At 36.0% G+C, this 16,859-nt stretch overlaps 1 protein-coding gene across 4 annotated transcripts in view; it reads right to left on the reverse strand.

The window, feature by feature from the left end:
- The window catches only part of LOC114879741 (hepatocyte nuclear factor 4-gamma), a 35,463-nt gene that overhangs the window by 9,024 nt on the left and 9,580 nt on the right, over positions 1-16,859 (reverse strand). Inside the window, exon 1 of one of the 4 annotated variants that reach the window (XM_029194978.2) lies at positions 14,770-15,171. The exons of the other annotated variants lie outside the window; for them this stretch is intronic. Within the exon in view, the coding sequence (XP_029050811.1) occupies positions 14,770-14,782 (13 nt within the window). The 5' untranslated portion in view covers positions 14,783-15,171. Of the gene's footprint in view, positions 1-14,769; positions 15,172-16,859 lie in introns of those variants that run through there. 4 annotated transcript variants of the gene reach the window in all.

The raw sequence follows: 16,859 nt of genomic DNA on the forward strand, positions 1-16,859 counted from the left end.
TCGTCCAGAGACGTATAAATAATGATATTTCAGTGATAAAGAACAGTGATACGTCGATCTCTTTTCTAGCATGTTTTCTTTACGAAACTTCTGCGGGTAATAAGCCTACCGATAAGAGAGCTCTTTATCAATCACGCATACTAACGCGTATCATAGTCTTTGTTGTCTCCTTCGTTAGATTCCCGAGTAAACATATAATTTAGAATAATCGAATTCTATTTATTTTCCAAGTATTTATTTAATAACAAAAAAGTACTGTCTTCGGCTGACAAGAAATCTCGTTAGAATAACGCAATCTGATTGGTCGCGCCTTACCTAACCTCACTCGTACTTTCAATCGTGACGTGTGATTGGTCGAAACTGTCACATCTACTAATTGGGCGCGTATAAAACTAGGGAGTTGATCGATGTGTGCGCAGCATTCCTCTTACCACTGTGTCGTCTGGGGATACTTTTTGTGAGGAAAGGACAGTATTTCTTTTTAATCTTTCTTTTATAGTTAATTTTGTAAGTTAATTATAACTGAATTTCGTAACTGGAATTCAGAAAACGAAATCCTGAAATAAATTATGCGTTTCAGAAAAATCCTGAGGATCTATAAAGCAATGTTTAAAAGAGACGTAAACACTTGAAATACAGATAGCGTCATAAAATTCTTCATTTGTTTTCTTTTATCTTCATTATTTACGACATTTTGACCATTTCGATTGATTTTATAGCTTGATTTTTTCAAGTTTCTTCTTGTAAATATGACATAAATATGAATAACGTTTCTTCTATTTTCAGTGTAAAAAAAGTTTTATGTCTATTGCTACTAATGCATCCAAAATTATTCCGCAAAGTATTTCATTTAAGTTTCAATGAATGCACCTATGGAAATATGTATTTTCATTGTTTATAAAGGAATTGAAAAGCTTTTTGAGAAAATTTAAGTCTTTTGAAAATTTACAAAGCAATATTTGTTTTCAATAAATCCCAATGGATTTCAAATTTTTAAAAAAGTGGAAATAACAATGTAGAGATTTTCAACCTTCATATTCCAGAAATTCCAGAAATTTATGCAGTTTAGCAGCAAACTCATAATATTTTATTCAAATACCTGTAACTACAATATGTATCTTAAGAATTATGCACACGTTCGCCGTGCATATATTAAAAAAAGGTCGTAAGTAATAAATGTAAGTTGAATTTAAATTAATTCCAGATGCAAAAGAATTTAAACACGATTACTTGCTGTTTCTTCGACTTAAACTGCCACATCTAATTGCATGCAGCTCATTTTTTTAAAACAAGTAATACATATATCAGTATAAAATGAACATCAAGGATTTTTAAAGTAAATATATTTTCACTATATTTAGGAATAGACGAAACTCCTGAAAGTTATATTTTTATATTCAAAGGGTCATTAGGGTGCATTTAATTGTTAGATATATCTTCATTTTTAAATGGTATTTTTTAATAACATTATTAATATTATATTACAAATATTTTAATCGTATATCATTTATTAATAACAATATTAATTATTGAAAATAATAATATTATTTTAGTTACAGGGATTTGAACTCGTGACCTTTGGGTTTTCAAATCTGTTATTCTACCACCACAGCCAAAACCTAATTCAATTAAATTTAATTAAAAATTATTAATATAGGAACAATAACGGTAATATTAGTATTTATATTAATAATTTGTATTTCTAATAATAGTAACACGGTAACAAGCAGGAGAAAATTTTTGGAATGGGTAAAAGGTGAAGACGATGTGTTAACAGCTCTGGTATAATGTTATGTTCGCTATTACACAGAAACCACGTGTTATTTCAACACTGATGCTTCACCTATTTTTACGAAGATGTTAGTAGGATTTCTTAACGACTATCGCGAATACTCTTCGAAATAACACAAAAATAAAATGGATAAATATTTAAACGTCTGGTTCCCGTTCTCGAACGATCATCGATACGATATGTTACCACTTGAAACAACAAAATGGAAACATCCAATCTTTTCCCCTTCGAGCATCTTTCAATTTGATCTGAAGTTTGAATGTTTCAGATTTTAAAGAATTTTTTTATCTTTTCTTATCCAGAACAAATTTGTAATTTTATTTCTGATTAAGCTTCAGATCGCAGAGTTGTGATTTTGAAAGACTAAAAGTATTCTACAATATCGTGACAGAAAAGTATTTCAAAATGCCACTTGCGACGTATCAATTTGTAGCTTAAGGCACGAAGAAAACGACTACATAAAGGTTTCCTTAATAATTTCAATACAAAATGGCTGGTCGTGGATCGCAACGAACACTAGAAGTTGCTGCATATCGAACAGACGATTTTGCGACACAGAAAGTCTGACCCCATTTAATTACGTAAAACTATTAAAAAAACAGGGAAAAAATAATTTGTAAGAATCTTGATTTTTCATAATTTCGAAATATAGAAAGTTAAAGCCAGTGCTAATTTATTTGATTTGGTGTTACGCAAAATACGATGGTAGAATTACAAAGTTTATTAGCTATTAAATTGTATTCAATTTAAATATTATTGTTTATCGAAGGCACGATAGTGCCGCATAGAAGTATAGTTTCTTTTTTTATATACACGAGGTGAAAACATCGAGTCAGGTCACCAAACGGAGGTCAAGTATGTAAAATACTCGAGGGCATTGAGATAATATTTGAATATTCCTGATAAACTACTTGCAAAATGTCTATTGCCTACTACGAAATAACCGATAACGTTGAACCTCCAATATTTATTAATATCATTATTTGATTAAACTGCAAATTTATGTGCTCATCCAACCAATTCGATTTGCTATCGCGCTATTTATCATAATTAATAAGTCTATGCAACATTTCGTACAAAACACTGTGCGTTTCGTTATTGTTTCAAGATTAATCGTTTTAAATTACTTTACTCGTTATTGGTATTCAGACATTAGAATAAAACTCGGTGTACCAATACTTCGTTGGTCTACTGTACATTCAGATGCAACGTAGACTCCTATTGGTTGAGAAAGAAGGTAGGGGGAGTAGCCCCCCACCATTGGTCTTTAGTCTTGGGAGAGCCTAACCTAACCTAGAACTTTCTGTCTTCCAACGTAAAGAACATGACTAGTAAATAAGGCACGTGATGGGACACTTGATTCCTTACAGTATCGAGCACAATAGCACAGCCGACTCTAGTACTAGCCGTGCTGAAGTAAAAATGGCAACACCGCGGGAGTCCGGTCTGAATATATCAACATCTAACCCTACTCTATCTGCCTCCCGGACTCCCAGACTCCCAGAATCAACGTCGTCGGACTCTCGGCTATTCTCTGGACTTCACATAACCTCTTTGGTTTCGTTCCAATAATTTCGCTTGTTTCAAGGTTTTTATTCACGTATATACACGTTTATCAATTCTTAAATGTTTCAATTTGATCCAAAGATGGTCTCATTTTGCTTTATACCTAAATTTTCTTGAAACCACTGAAAATATTTCAAATATCATGCTTCACAACACCAAACTACTTCGAGAGTACACAAAATTTATATCACATTTATAACAATTTTATACTACTACATCACTTCTACTTGCCATAGTTGCAACGTTTAAGTATTGTTTATACATAATTAATACAAAATAGCGTATATTACTACAGCTTTTAATTAAAAAAGACGGTAATTACAATTCCGAGCACAGGACTCTGTTTTTGAAAATAGGACTCCCGATTGTCACGTGAGCGGTGTTGCCACGTTGTTCAGCATGGCTAGTACTAGAGTCGGCTGTGACAATAGGCTTCCCAAGGGAAAATGGCGTTATAGGGGAAACGAGAATTCTGAAGATATTAATAGTACAATTTTTTCCCTATGAACGTTTATACTCGAGTGCATTCTTCTCTAGGGAAGCCTAGGGTCACAGCCGACTCTAGTACTAGCCGTGCTGAACAACGTGGCAACACCGCTCACGTGACAATCGGGAGTCCTATTTTCAAAAACAGAGTCCTGTGCTCGGAATTGTAATTACTGTCTTTTTTAATTAAAAGCTGTAGTAATATACGCTATTTTGTATTAATTATGTATAAACAATACATAAACGTTGCAACTATGGCAAGTAGAAGTGATGTGGTAGTATAAAATTGTTATAAATGTAATATAAATTTTGTGTACTCTCGAAGTAGTTTGGTGTTGTGAAGCATGATATTTGAAATATTTACAGTGGTTTCAAGAAAATTTAGGTATGAAGCAAAATGAGACCATCTTTGGATCAAATTGAAACATTTAAGAATTGATAAACGTGTATATAAGTGAATAAAAACCTTGAAACAAGCGAAATTATTGGAACGAAACCAAAGAGGTTATGTGAAGTCCAGAGAGTAGCCGAGAGTCCGACGACGTTGATTGGCTGGGAGTCTGGGAGTCCGGGAGGCAGATAGAGTAGGGTTAGATGTTGATATATTCAGACCGGACTCCCGCGGTGTTGCCATTTTTACTTCAGCATGGCTAGTACTAGAGTCGGCTGTGCTAGGGTGCCCTCTTCCCTAGGGGAGTCAAGGGCGCCCTCTTCCCTAAGCCCATCCCTTACAGCACAGTCGACTCTAGTACTAGCCATGCTGAACAACGTGGCAACACCGCTCACGTGACAATCGGGAGTCCTATTTTCAAAAGCAGAGTTCTGTGCTCGGAATTGTAATTACCGTCTTTTTTAATTAAAAACTGTAGTAATATACACTATTTTGTGTTAATTATGTATAAACAATATATAAACGTTGCAACTATGGCAAGTAGAAGTGATGTGGTAGTATAAAATTGTTATAAATGTGATATCAATTTTGTGTACTCTCGAAGTAGTTTGGTGTTGTGAAGCATGATATTTGAAATATTTACAGTGGTTTCAAGAAAATTTAGGTATGAAGCAAAATGAAACCATCTCTGGATCAAATTGAAACATTTAAGAATTGATAAACGTGTATATAAGTGAATAAAAACCTAGAAACAAGCGAAATTATTGGAACAAAACCAAAGAGGTTATGTGAAGTCCAGAGAGTAGCCGAGAGTTTGACGACGTTGATTGGCTGGTAGTCTGGGAGTCCGGGAGGCAGATAGAGTAGGATAGGTGTTGATATATTCGGACCGGACTCCCGCGGTGTTGCCATTTTTACTTCAGCACGGCTAGTACTAGAGTCGGTTGTGACGATTGGCTTCCCAAGAGAAGATGGCGTTATAGGGGAAACGAGAATTCTGAAGATATTAATAGTACAATTTTTTCCCTATGAACGTTTATACTCGAGTGCATTCTTCTCTAGGGAAGCCTAGGGGAGTCTAGGGCGCCCTCTTCTCTAAGCCCATCCCTTACAGTATCGAGCACGATTGGCTTCCCAAAGGAAGATGGCGTTATAGGGGAAACGAGAATTCTGAAGATATTAATAGTACAATTTTTTCCCTATGAACGTTTATACTCGAGTGTATTCTTTTCTAGGGAAGCCTAGGGTGCCCTCTTCCCTAGGGGATTCTAGGGCGTCCTCTTCCATAGGGAAGCCTAGGGCGTCCTCTTCCCTAGGGAAGCCCAGGGCGCCTTCTTCCCTAGGAAAGCATCCATGTTCGATGCTGTACATCAAAAACCCATACGTTCTTCCAATTGTCACTTGTTCATCGAGAAGGGGAAACGAGATCGTTGTAAAAGCGTTTCGTAACACGCACAAGACAGAAAAAAGGATGAATATTGAACGTCAGGGAAAATAGTATAGCAATAAAGTTTAATGAATGGCAAGTTATAAATTATTTCAAGGCCTGTCAACCTCTTATTTTTTTCTTATTTTTTTTTTATTGCACGCTTAAGTATTTCTACCATTGGTACGCCGGCTTATCGATATCGTTCGATCGAATATTGTTAATCAATAAAAGAAACATTTTCTTTACTTTTTTTTTATCTGTGATCTACCGATATTTATGAAATACGTTTATCTTTCTCATCAAGTTAGATAACGAAATAATTTGAATAATAAAACGACCAACAAATTGATAGAAAGAAGAATCTCGCAAGGGTTCCCATCCTTTCCCTAAGACTTCCCGAGGGAGACTGACGACGCAACGCTAGGGACCCTATACAGGGTGTCCCGGAATGAGTGTAACCCTCTTAAGGGAGTGGTAACTGGGGTGATCCTGAACAACATTTTCCTTTGCGAAAATGTTGCTCGAAGCTTCGGTTTCGAATTATTAAGGAAAAACACTGACCAATCCGAGCGCGCGTATATAGGAGCCTGGCCCAATCGCGCGCGTGTAAACGTTCACGCGGGAAAATTTGAATTCGTACTAAAAATTGTAGAAAACACTGCCCGAAATAAACAAAAATAAAGGGGATTAAGCCCCTATCTTACATTTATAATCGCGCCACTGTATCGTTCACTCTAATTAGGTCCGCACGAAGATTAAGTCTGATTAGAGGTAAAAAGCTATTTTTACTGCGAACACGTTGATTAAGAATTAATTATAACTTTTGGAAAAATTATTCCATTATATGATTTTTACTTAACTTCTTTGTGGACTTTTCGCAACACTGTATTTCAGTACGGCAATAAATTATAATTTATAATAATTCTACAAAATTATAAATATATGAAGCGGAATGTTTAAAAAAAAACCATCGAATTATAGTACAATCTCTTCAACTATAGCTTCGATATTGTTACAAAATGTCGTTTAGGAGAAGCAAATGTGAAATTAAAAAAAAATGACGAAAGTATGTAGGCAATATTTTAAACACATCTACTTTACTGGCTCCAGAAATCCACTATAGAAAAGGTAACTTACCCAAAAGGCATTATAGTGGTGTTCGGTAGCTAAAAGGTTAACGATTCGATTTTGCGTTTACTATTCCACGTGTCACTAAGCATATCAATAATAAATTAATCTTATGAATTTTAACGACTATTCGTTAGTCATTCGTTCTCATTTCATTGTTAATTAATTAAACAGTTCAAATCACGAGTGGCCACTTATTTCGTCTAAGTTATTTAACTAAAAGCTGCTGAAATTTGTTCAACCGCGATAAACAAAAAACATGTTCAATTCAATAAGAAACAAGTAGACAGCGTTGATGATTATGTAAAATGTAATATTGATTTTGTTTCGCGACGTATACCAAAGTGAACATGACCTGCCTTAACCGAAGCCAAAGTCTAGTTCCTGACCCTATTTACTGGTATCTTTCAATGATTATGTCTTCAGTGATGTGTCTCGATACGCAACGAATCAGTAGGAATTTCTTGTGACTAGTATAATCAATACATGTAGAAATTGTTTCGTACAGAATATAATTTTATTTCATTTTTCAATTTTATTTCCTTAAGAAGAGGCATCCCCTATTCAATTGTACCATAGTTACTGAAACAGCCTATATAGTAGAGGAACAGCTTTCAACATACCATGAATATTACCATATAATTATCACACACATAAGGGAGGGAAACAGGTATACCAAACGAGTTCTCCATTTGAACGACATAGAAATAGAAAAAAAAAGAAAATTATTTTTAGATGATTGCCGTGCAAATAGTGACTCTCGTTTCGCGTACACCAGATTAAGGCTGTGTTTATGGGAGAATTCGTCAGGCTATTTTGCTGACGCGCGATGACAAGCAGAACTGACCCTCATGACGTAATCACTGCGATTCACTAGCAGTTTGTTCTACTCCTCGTCTCCCAATGCGCATACAGGGAGGAACTAAAGTACATCAAAATGACAAATAATTATTAAAAGTATTTTAGAAAAAGAAATAACATTATTTCTGATTATTAGATATTATAAAATTTAGTATATAATAGAGAAATACTAATAATAGCGTAGATGTCAATTCAAATTTTCCCGCGCAAACGCTTATACGCGAGTGGTCCGCCACAGGCCTATATATACGACGCCTCCACCCTTGTATCGTCAGTCTTCTCGGGACCGCCCACGAGGAGGGTCGGCAACTCGAGGGAGCCTAGGGGAGGAGGCATCGCCATTTTCCCTAGGGAAGTCTACTATGCCTCCCGCTGTAGACTTAAGTTTTTTTATAAATTTCTGCTGATACGGACACCCCATATATTAAACTAAGCTTCGTTAATATAATGAATAATTCTTCGAGCCTTCAACCATCATTTGCATTGAAATATCCTGCATAAAGAGGTTTCGTGTCATAGGTTCACTCTCGATCATTCCCTTTTTTTTGCGTCAATACATTGTCTTTTTCTACCCATCAATTTGTCTCTTTACGAGCTTTAGATTCGAGTTGGAATACACGAAAAAGTAAGTGCGACTGCTAAAGAACCTCTCGTCGAAGAGATCAAGGCTCTGGGTCAGCAGTCAGTCATTCTTGCTGCCTGTTTTTTTTTCTCTCTCCATCGTTCTTTTTTTTTCTGTTACCTTTGAATACGACGTTACAAAACCGCTTGCTCGGTGTCAAGTTATTGCTCAATAATTCCCATCAAGAGTTATGGAAAAAAGGAGACTACCAGTCGATACGTGTTTTTGCACAAGCAACACCTTTATTTATCCGCGCGCCATTCTCGTTCTAATTTCTTTTATTTAACAGCATTTATATTCATCGATGATAATATGCATGGAACGAGATACATGTAGTAAATTGATCACTTTTTTTCTCTACAACGCGCCGACCGATTCGATAAACAAGCGAGCACGCGATATCGCGTGAGCGTAGTTAAAGAACCTTGACTCGACGGAAGGATAATCGTGTGCGGAACAGCGTGTTCTTAAGCATCGGTACTCTTTACCGAAGCGTTGACACGAATCCAACGTAAACCCGGCTTCAGAAATATTTACACGCGTTTGACACTAGACAAATTTTACGTAACACCAAGCCAAGACGATATAAAGGCTAAAATTAGTCGCGTAGCCGGTCGAAGTTGATCGAGCACAATGAACAACGAACAACGTGGACTAAAAGATATCGCGCTCGCTTCCAGTCAATTGCGATGCGTTGCGTTACGAACAATTAAGTGAAAGAGAGGCTGATTGTGCGATGTACAAGTACTTTAGGTGACCTCAACTGGAAATAGTAAGTTGGGCTGAATTTCTGATAGTAACTAACTAAAAAAATGTTAAAACTAGAAATCCGTTAAAAGTTATGCGTACGTGAAACTGATCGATTTTGACGCGCTTTTGAGGTTAGGTTGGCGCCACCTTGATTTCTGTTTGTGATCTGATTGGTCCACAGAGATCAATCAAAATGGCGTCCAAATAGTGACCTAACCTAGTCGCTAGTTACTTTCACCCTATACTAGATCATCAAAGGACGTTATTTCGATCCACTGACCTATCACGAAGCAGCTGTCATTGAACGTCCAGTAGGAACGTACTTTAGGTGACCTCAACTGGAAATAGTAAGTTGGGCTGAATTTCTGACAGTAATTATCTAAAAAATTTTAACTCCGGAATTCCATTAAAAGTTATGCGTACGTGAAACTGAACGATTTTGGCGCGCTTTTGAGGTTAGGTTGGCGCCACCTTGATTTCTGTTTGTGATCTGATTGGTCCACAGAGATCAATCAAAATGGCGTCCAAATAGTGACTTAACCTAGTCCATAGTTACTTTTACCGTATACTAGATCATCAAAGGACGTTATTTCGATCCACTGACCTATCACGAAGCAGCTGTCATTGAACGTCCAGTAGGAACGTACTTTAGGTGACCTCAACTGGAAATAGTAAGTTGGGCTGAATTTCTGACAGTAACTGTCTAAAAAATTTTAACTCCGGAATTCCATTAAAAGTTATGCGTGCGTGAAACTGAACGATTTTGGCGCGCTTTTGAGGTTAGGTTGGCACCACCTTGATTTCTGTTTGTGATCTGATTGGTCCACAGAGATCAATCAAAATGGCGTCCAAATAGTGACCTAACCTAGTCGCTAGTTACTTTTACCTTATACTAGATCATCAAAGGACGTTATTTCGATCCACTGACCTATCACGAAGCAGCTGTCATTGAACGTCCACTAGGAACGTCATTCTCGACGATGATGTCCCAGAGCAAACACACGTTTCTACCGTGCAAATAATTGCTTTGGTCCACGGTCACGATTCTTCGCGGAAAAATTGCTAGACCAGCGTTCGTAACCTTCTCAAATACGATCGTCATCGAAATCCTTGTCGCTGAATACGAATTACGTCAAAAAGAATCACCATGTAACAACGATTGTCTATAATCAATCATTTAGTGGCATCTGAACGTGTTGAAAAAAAAAAAAAACAGAAGCAATTGCGAAACGCAATCTTCCTTGAGAAACTAATTATGAAAATCAACTTTGGCGAAGCGACGACAGTGAGAAAAGGAAAAATAAAAAAAAAAAGTCACTACGTTTTTTGTTCGTCGCGAAAGAAATCTTTACAAGCGGAGATAAAAGGCGTCGTCGACTTCTTGGTTCACGAGCAAGAAACGTGGAAAGTTTTCCACGCGCGCCGTTCCATCTGTGTTTTCCCGTCGATTCAAGATTAATTTTAATTGTCCGTTAAACGCTTCTTTGTTGGCGCTTTTTACCCATGCTCTGCGTATCTTCCCATTAGCGTAACTAGGGATTTTTTTTTTTACGCTGGACCAATCCCTCTAGATTCACCGAAAGTTCTCGCCGAATGCTTTTTGTTCGTCTATGTTGTGGCAAAAACGTGGAATGTTGATCGAAAGAATAGAGAATATTTCGTCGGCCGAAAATGAAAGTAGGGAAACCTCATTTAACTTGGAAATATTAAGTGTTCAACGATGTCGGAATAGATGGTTATATAATAAATTAACCAGTATTCAATAGACTACTATTTTATGTTTCCTTTTTACTCTTACCAGAGTTGCAGTTATTTATACTTTCTAAACCAACGAATAGTGTGATATGCTTCTATTCCCATGAAAAAAGTATTTGCCATTCTATTATGCAATTACTGGGTTCGAAAAAACAATATTTTCATACGCATTATCGCGGTAGGTATTCGTCTAATTAACGCGTCGTTAATTAACCTTTGAGTATAGCTGCCAACAGGTAGGCTCTGATCACATATACTTTCATCGCTATTACTACTATTTTTCTACATTTCTAAATCAACTATTTCTCATCATTACATTTCACGATAATTATTCTTCCTATAAATTCTACGCTATTTACATTTCTTCTAACTGGCAACTATTACAAGCTGATATTAAACGCTTCATAATTTTCATCACGCCTAATTATCATTGAGGACATTTTACTTCCGACTTGAAGCTAAATTATAACAAAACAGGAAAAAAAGAAGCAACTATTAAACGTTGGTTAATTTGCTTTTTATACACGACGACGTTAATAACCCCCACATTGAGAAACTTTTTCATGAATGACGGCAACTGTAATTAATTTTCAATGACTTCATTTCTTCTCGTCTGCAGTGTTGCTATCTTGATTAATTTTCTTTTTAGGGTTACGACTTCCACTTTTTTCCTTCGGAACTTGAAATACCCGAGCCTCAGATCGGGTCGGATCGGGTCGGATCGGTTCGGGTCGGGTCAGATCGGTTCGGGTCGGGTCGGATCGGGACGCGACGGTCGGGTAAAGATGGGGTAGTTCGGATCGGATCGGATCGGATCGGATCGGGTCGGGTCGGGTCGGGTCAAATCGGATCGGATCGGATCGGGACGCGACGGTCGGGTAAAGATGGGGTAGTTCGGATCGGATCGGATCGGGTCGGGACGCGACGGTCGGGTAAAGATGGGGTAGTTCGGGTCGGATCGAACTCGTAAAAGAATTTTTCCCTTCAAAAAAAAAAAAAAAAGAAAAATTCCTTTCCATCTAAGCCGTCGCTTTCGAGTATAAGTTTGAACAGGAAGGGGCCTGGTTGCGAAACAACGATCAGCTCCGACCACTTCGTTTAATTTCCCAACTGTTTCCTATTTGGCAACCGGCTTTCCAGTCAAGTCCCCGATATTTTGACTCTTTGCTATCCGACATCTCGGCCGTTCAGGTGACCAATTGATTCATCTATGAAGTTAATACGAATTACGAAAGCCGCCGCGATGAGGAAAAAGATAACGACAACCTGTACGAGGATGAAAGAAAGAGAGAAGTCGCGTGCGTGTCCCATTATATATTACGTAACCGAATGAACCACTGGATTCCAGCATGCTAGAGAGACACTATTTTCCGATCGAATTCCACGAAATTTACCTAATTCAACGGTACAAGCCACACTAATGTCCTCGAAAATGTCTAAACCTATGTTTCGTCGAGTTTCTTTTCTCTTTTTTAAACCATGCCTTGTTTTCTAATAAAGCAACATGTTTAAACAAAAAAATTAATTTTTTCTTTCGGAAATTCTATGCAACCACTAATTAAAGAAAATGAGCAGTTTCTTGGACTTTACGGAGACGAGTTTACGCGATAAGCTAACAGTATTCATAATTAATGCGAGCTCTTCTAGCTAAAAGCTTCTTTTACTTGTTAATTCCTGGATCCCCTTCTGTTTTGTCGTCTAGAAACGACATTACCATAAGCAAATAGACGAACCTTCGAAAATAGTCTCTTGAAACGTTATCTTGATTTAGGTAATCGTTAATAATAATTTTTTTCTTTCTTTTAATTAGAAACATATATTATCGTAAGATAACACTAGCGCAACTAGGGCGGGAAAAAAATTAAAAATACAAGAATACAAAAAAAATGCAAAAAATTAGACTTACTAATAAAGTACAAAAAGAATCTTTTTTATTTCACTTTCTTTATAAAAATTTTCTGAGGGTGGATGGAAAATAATGTTATTTGAAAAATGACACTATAGAGAGCTGCAAGTAACGAGTAGAAGTAAAAAGGGAATATCGCTTTATTTTTAGCCGAGAAATCTCTCATTTCACCGGATACGGTGTATTTTATGTAGCTCGATGTAAACTTGCAGGATAACTCGTTTGTCTATTTCAACATTATAATAACACTTCCAAACTTATTATCTTCTAAATCGAAACGATGTTTGTTATTTAAATAAATAATATTATTATTGTATCCCTAAATACAATTTTAATCAATAAATAATAATTCAACTTCAGTGACTAATGCCAATTTAATAATCATAACCACGAGAGATATTAAACATTATGCAAATATTTTGCATTACCATATTTAAATAAATCATCCTAAAAGACTGTTATAAATGGTCCGCCATGTCGAGAGATTATTTTGCAAGCTTGTCGAATCGTTAGCAACGTTTTCACTTGAAAATTATAAATCGACTCCCCCCCACGGTTGACATGAAAAATTGTATGTTAAGATTTAACACACGTTTAATCCTACATATTTAAAAAAATTCATTAGGTTTTTTCGTAAGATTGACAAGCAAATCGACAAATTTTTCATCGTTTCTTTCGAACGTTCTATGAAAAATAAACTGTTACTCTTACGTAATCCGAAAACATCTCGGTGATCCTGCCTCGACTGTTAACTGTTACCACACGAATTTATGTAAATCGTATTTCTTTCTTTCAAACGGAAAATATTTTTTCGGTAATTGCTCCTCGAACGAGTATTTTTTTATCTCTTTCTCCCCGGGAGCCGCTTCGTTTCGCATTCCAAGGGATCCTTCCACGTTCGAGTGTCTTAGAACAATTATTACACTTAATTCGTAAAATTATCCAAAGATTTTAACCTCATTTCGCAAGTTTTTGCTTGCAATTTAATCGTCGCAATTTTTTTCCCCGTATTCCCTACGACTCGGGATACCTAACCTCTCGAATATGCAAAAAGGCGGGAATCCATTTGAATTTAAAATAACCATACCGACGCGGTGAAACCATATGAAGCTCGTGAAAGTTATTTATTCCACTTATTAAATGAATTTTTTACGATGAACGAGAGCAATTCGAAATATTTTTCTTAATTACCATTTTAAAAACCAGAAATCATTGGACGAATTCCGTGAATTAGTAAGCAACCTACGGGCCGCGGGTATGTCAACAACATTTTTCCATGACGCATCCTTCAATAAAGTTATTAAAAAAATGCTCCAAATAAATCGCCAAATATTACAGTGGGCGTTTTGGCTTAATTGCGCGTCGTAAACTAACCCACTAGCCGGGTGTCCTGAAAATTTTCCACTTTTCTCGTGGCAATCGTTTGATACACACAGTTGCATAACAAACAATCTATTATTTTGAAAGAACGAACATTCAAAGGTTGTTACGTGTTTGTAAACTGTTCAATTAAAAATTGTACATATTGTGTTGAACTGTGTGTAAACAATGATTCAGCAATTTCGTATAATTCTATAAACAACTCATTATCGTTTAATTCTGTAGATAAACATCATTTGTATTCATTAATAATTATTCAAAATTATTCCATGAAAATTCATCAATTCGAAATCTCATTTATTTAACAATTTATAATAAACAATTAAGATAAAAAAAATTTAAAAACACTGACCAATTTTGTGATAAATGATTTTACATTTTATTACTTTAACAATAGTCGAACAATATCAATATGGACATTCTTTTAATCTGTACACTTGATATGTCTACCTACATATTACGTCATAGATGCCAACAACCTGAATAAACATTTATAAATTCAGAACGACCCCTTTCTTTGCATGAAACTTTTAAACGAGTTCGTTTTATTAATATCAAACCACCGTGTCACGTGTGTATCGAAGAAAAAAAAAGAAACGATTAATCGATAAGCTGCAGAGCCACCATGATTGAAATATCGAAAAATCTCGAACTGGCAAAAACCATCGATATATCGCTTTTATATTGAAGGGAAAACATTTACCTGCCAGTCCCATTTTCGTAACAATTGCGAATGACAGGTTCGAATCAAACTTCAGGATCCTCGATCGATCGTGTACCGATCCTTCCGATCAATTTTTTTGGAAAAAGTTCCTTGCAGGTAGCCTCCATTATCGTTCTTATCACCAAGACCAGTTGTTTGACGAATTACGTTACAACGCGGCCGCGGTTAATGGCGTAATTGATCGATCATTGCCGGCACACGATCGATCGTTCGTCGATCACGAAACACACACCGATTCGTTTGCGCGTTGAAAAGTAATGGAAGAGCAGTTTGACACGCATGGAACTGTGATACGGATACCACGAAAACTATTATTGTATACAATTCAGATTGTTTCTTACGAACGCCGCGGAGACGACTGGCGAGCAGCTGACGAGTTTTGCGCTCGGCTCGTGAGCTAGGAGTGGGGGGTGACGCGAGTCTACCCGTGTATAAGAATGAATATAACTTCAAGTCTGTCGGATAATTAGGGGTGGGGGTACTCCGCGCTCTATTGGTCTAGAAGTAGGGATACCCGGGAGATACGGGCATAATTACTAGCTAAGGTAATTTGAATTTCGCGCGTAAATGCGGCTAAGGGTTGATCTCCAACTTGTTAAATATATTTTTCTATTGACACTATATTACTAGATATCTATTTCTATAGCTATAATTCATAAATTCTGGAAATATCTATTTTATCAACAACACTTACTATAAATAATTTTTAAAAGATGTAAAAATTTTTCATCGAAAAAATATGCAGATATGTGTTACGTTACGAATCACTGCGTCGTCTCACGATTGTCTTAAATTTCTTTGCTTTTGACGCAAATCCTTCAGGACAGAGATGTGATTGAACAATTTCAAATGTCATTCAAGTAGTCGGTGACGCAATGTCCTGTGATTTTCATTTCACGTGGTCATCCAGCATATTCATCTTGTTCTCCGAATTACAGTAAAACTTGATAAGAAAAATATTCTCTCAAGTTTTATTATAACTCAAATTTAATTAAAAATTATAGAAATTTTGTCGCTCTATTCTACATATAGGTTAAGCTAGAGGATGTTAGGTTAGGTTTCACTAGTTTCATAGCATAATATTCATAGAAATTTTCTACTAGTGACGATGATATAAGATCAATCGGTGCACGTGCGAAAAGTAATGAAATTTTCAAGAAAACATTCCTTCGAGGCTCGTCAGTCCTCTACAAAGGATATCAATTAATTTCGCGCTAAGCTAAATTTCCATGTAGGGGACGAGTACGAGGGGGAGAAAATCGTAACAAAGACGGTAGCTTGCAAAATGAGTCATTTTATAAAGCGATAAAACTGAAAGGAGCGAAACTATTTCTACCGAGAGAGAAACAATGAAACAGCGGTAAATGAATCATTTTATGCGCTGGCTATCGACAGGACGATAATTACGCTCATATAAAAATCTAACTGTGAACCAGCCTTAATGATACAACTTAATGGTATGAATATTTGTCACGCTATTCGTTTCATTTTTTTTCCTTTCTTTCCTAAATAGAGCAAATTCTAATTAAAAATTTTTCTATGCAATGCTGACGCACCCGGTGCGTCACGCCGAATAAATCCGAAAGAGGATGAAAAACAATGACGAATGATATTAAAATAAAGCATCAATCACAGTAAAAGTGTTTTTATTTTTCATTTCAAAATGGACCACTTAATACGCTAAAAACTTAATATCTCTACAGTTTTTGTATAGAGTTTAACGTGATGTGATGTAAATATTTTGTATAATTATTATCAGTATATTACGTAGTTATTTTCGGGTCGTACGTACAGTCCATCAGCTACATTGTGTACTTAAGAAAACAAGAGTTAAACATTAGATCATTTTATAAATCTTTGCTTATTCAACGCGCGAAGTGTAAACATATTAATGTAGAAAATGAAAAAGAGAATCGTACAAATAATTTTCTATGCATTGAAAAATTGTGATTTTTCGTTTTTAATTAAAAGAATAAGATTATTTTTTAATTTCATATCTCTATTGTTATAAACAAGTCGAGGCAACAATCACTGATTATTTTTCTGAGAAAAGTTATTTGAAAAAATTC

This window comes from Osmia bicornis, chromosome 16 (assembly GCF_907164935.1).
Source record: "Osmia bicornis bicornis chromosome 16, iOsmBic2.1, whole genome shotgun sequence".
NCBI lineage: Eukaryota > Metazoa > Arthropoda > Insecta > Hymenoptera > Megachilidae > Osmia > Osmia bicornis.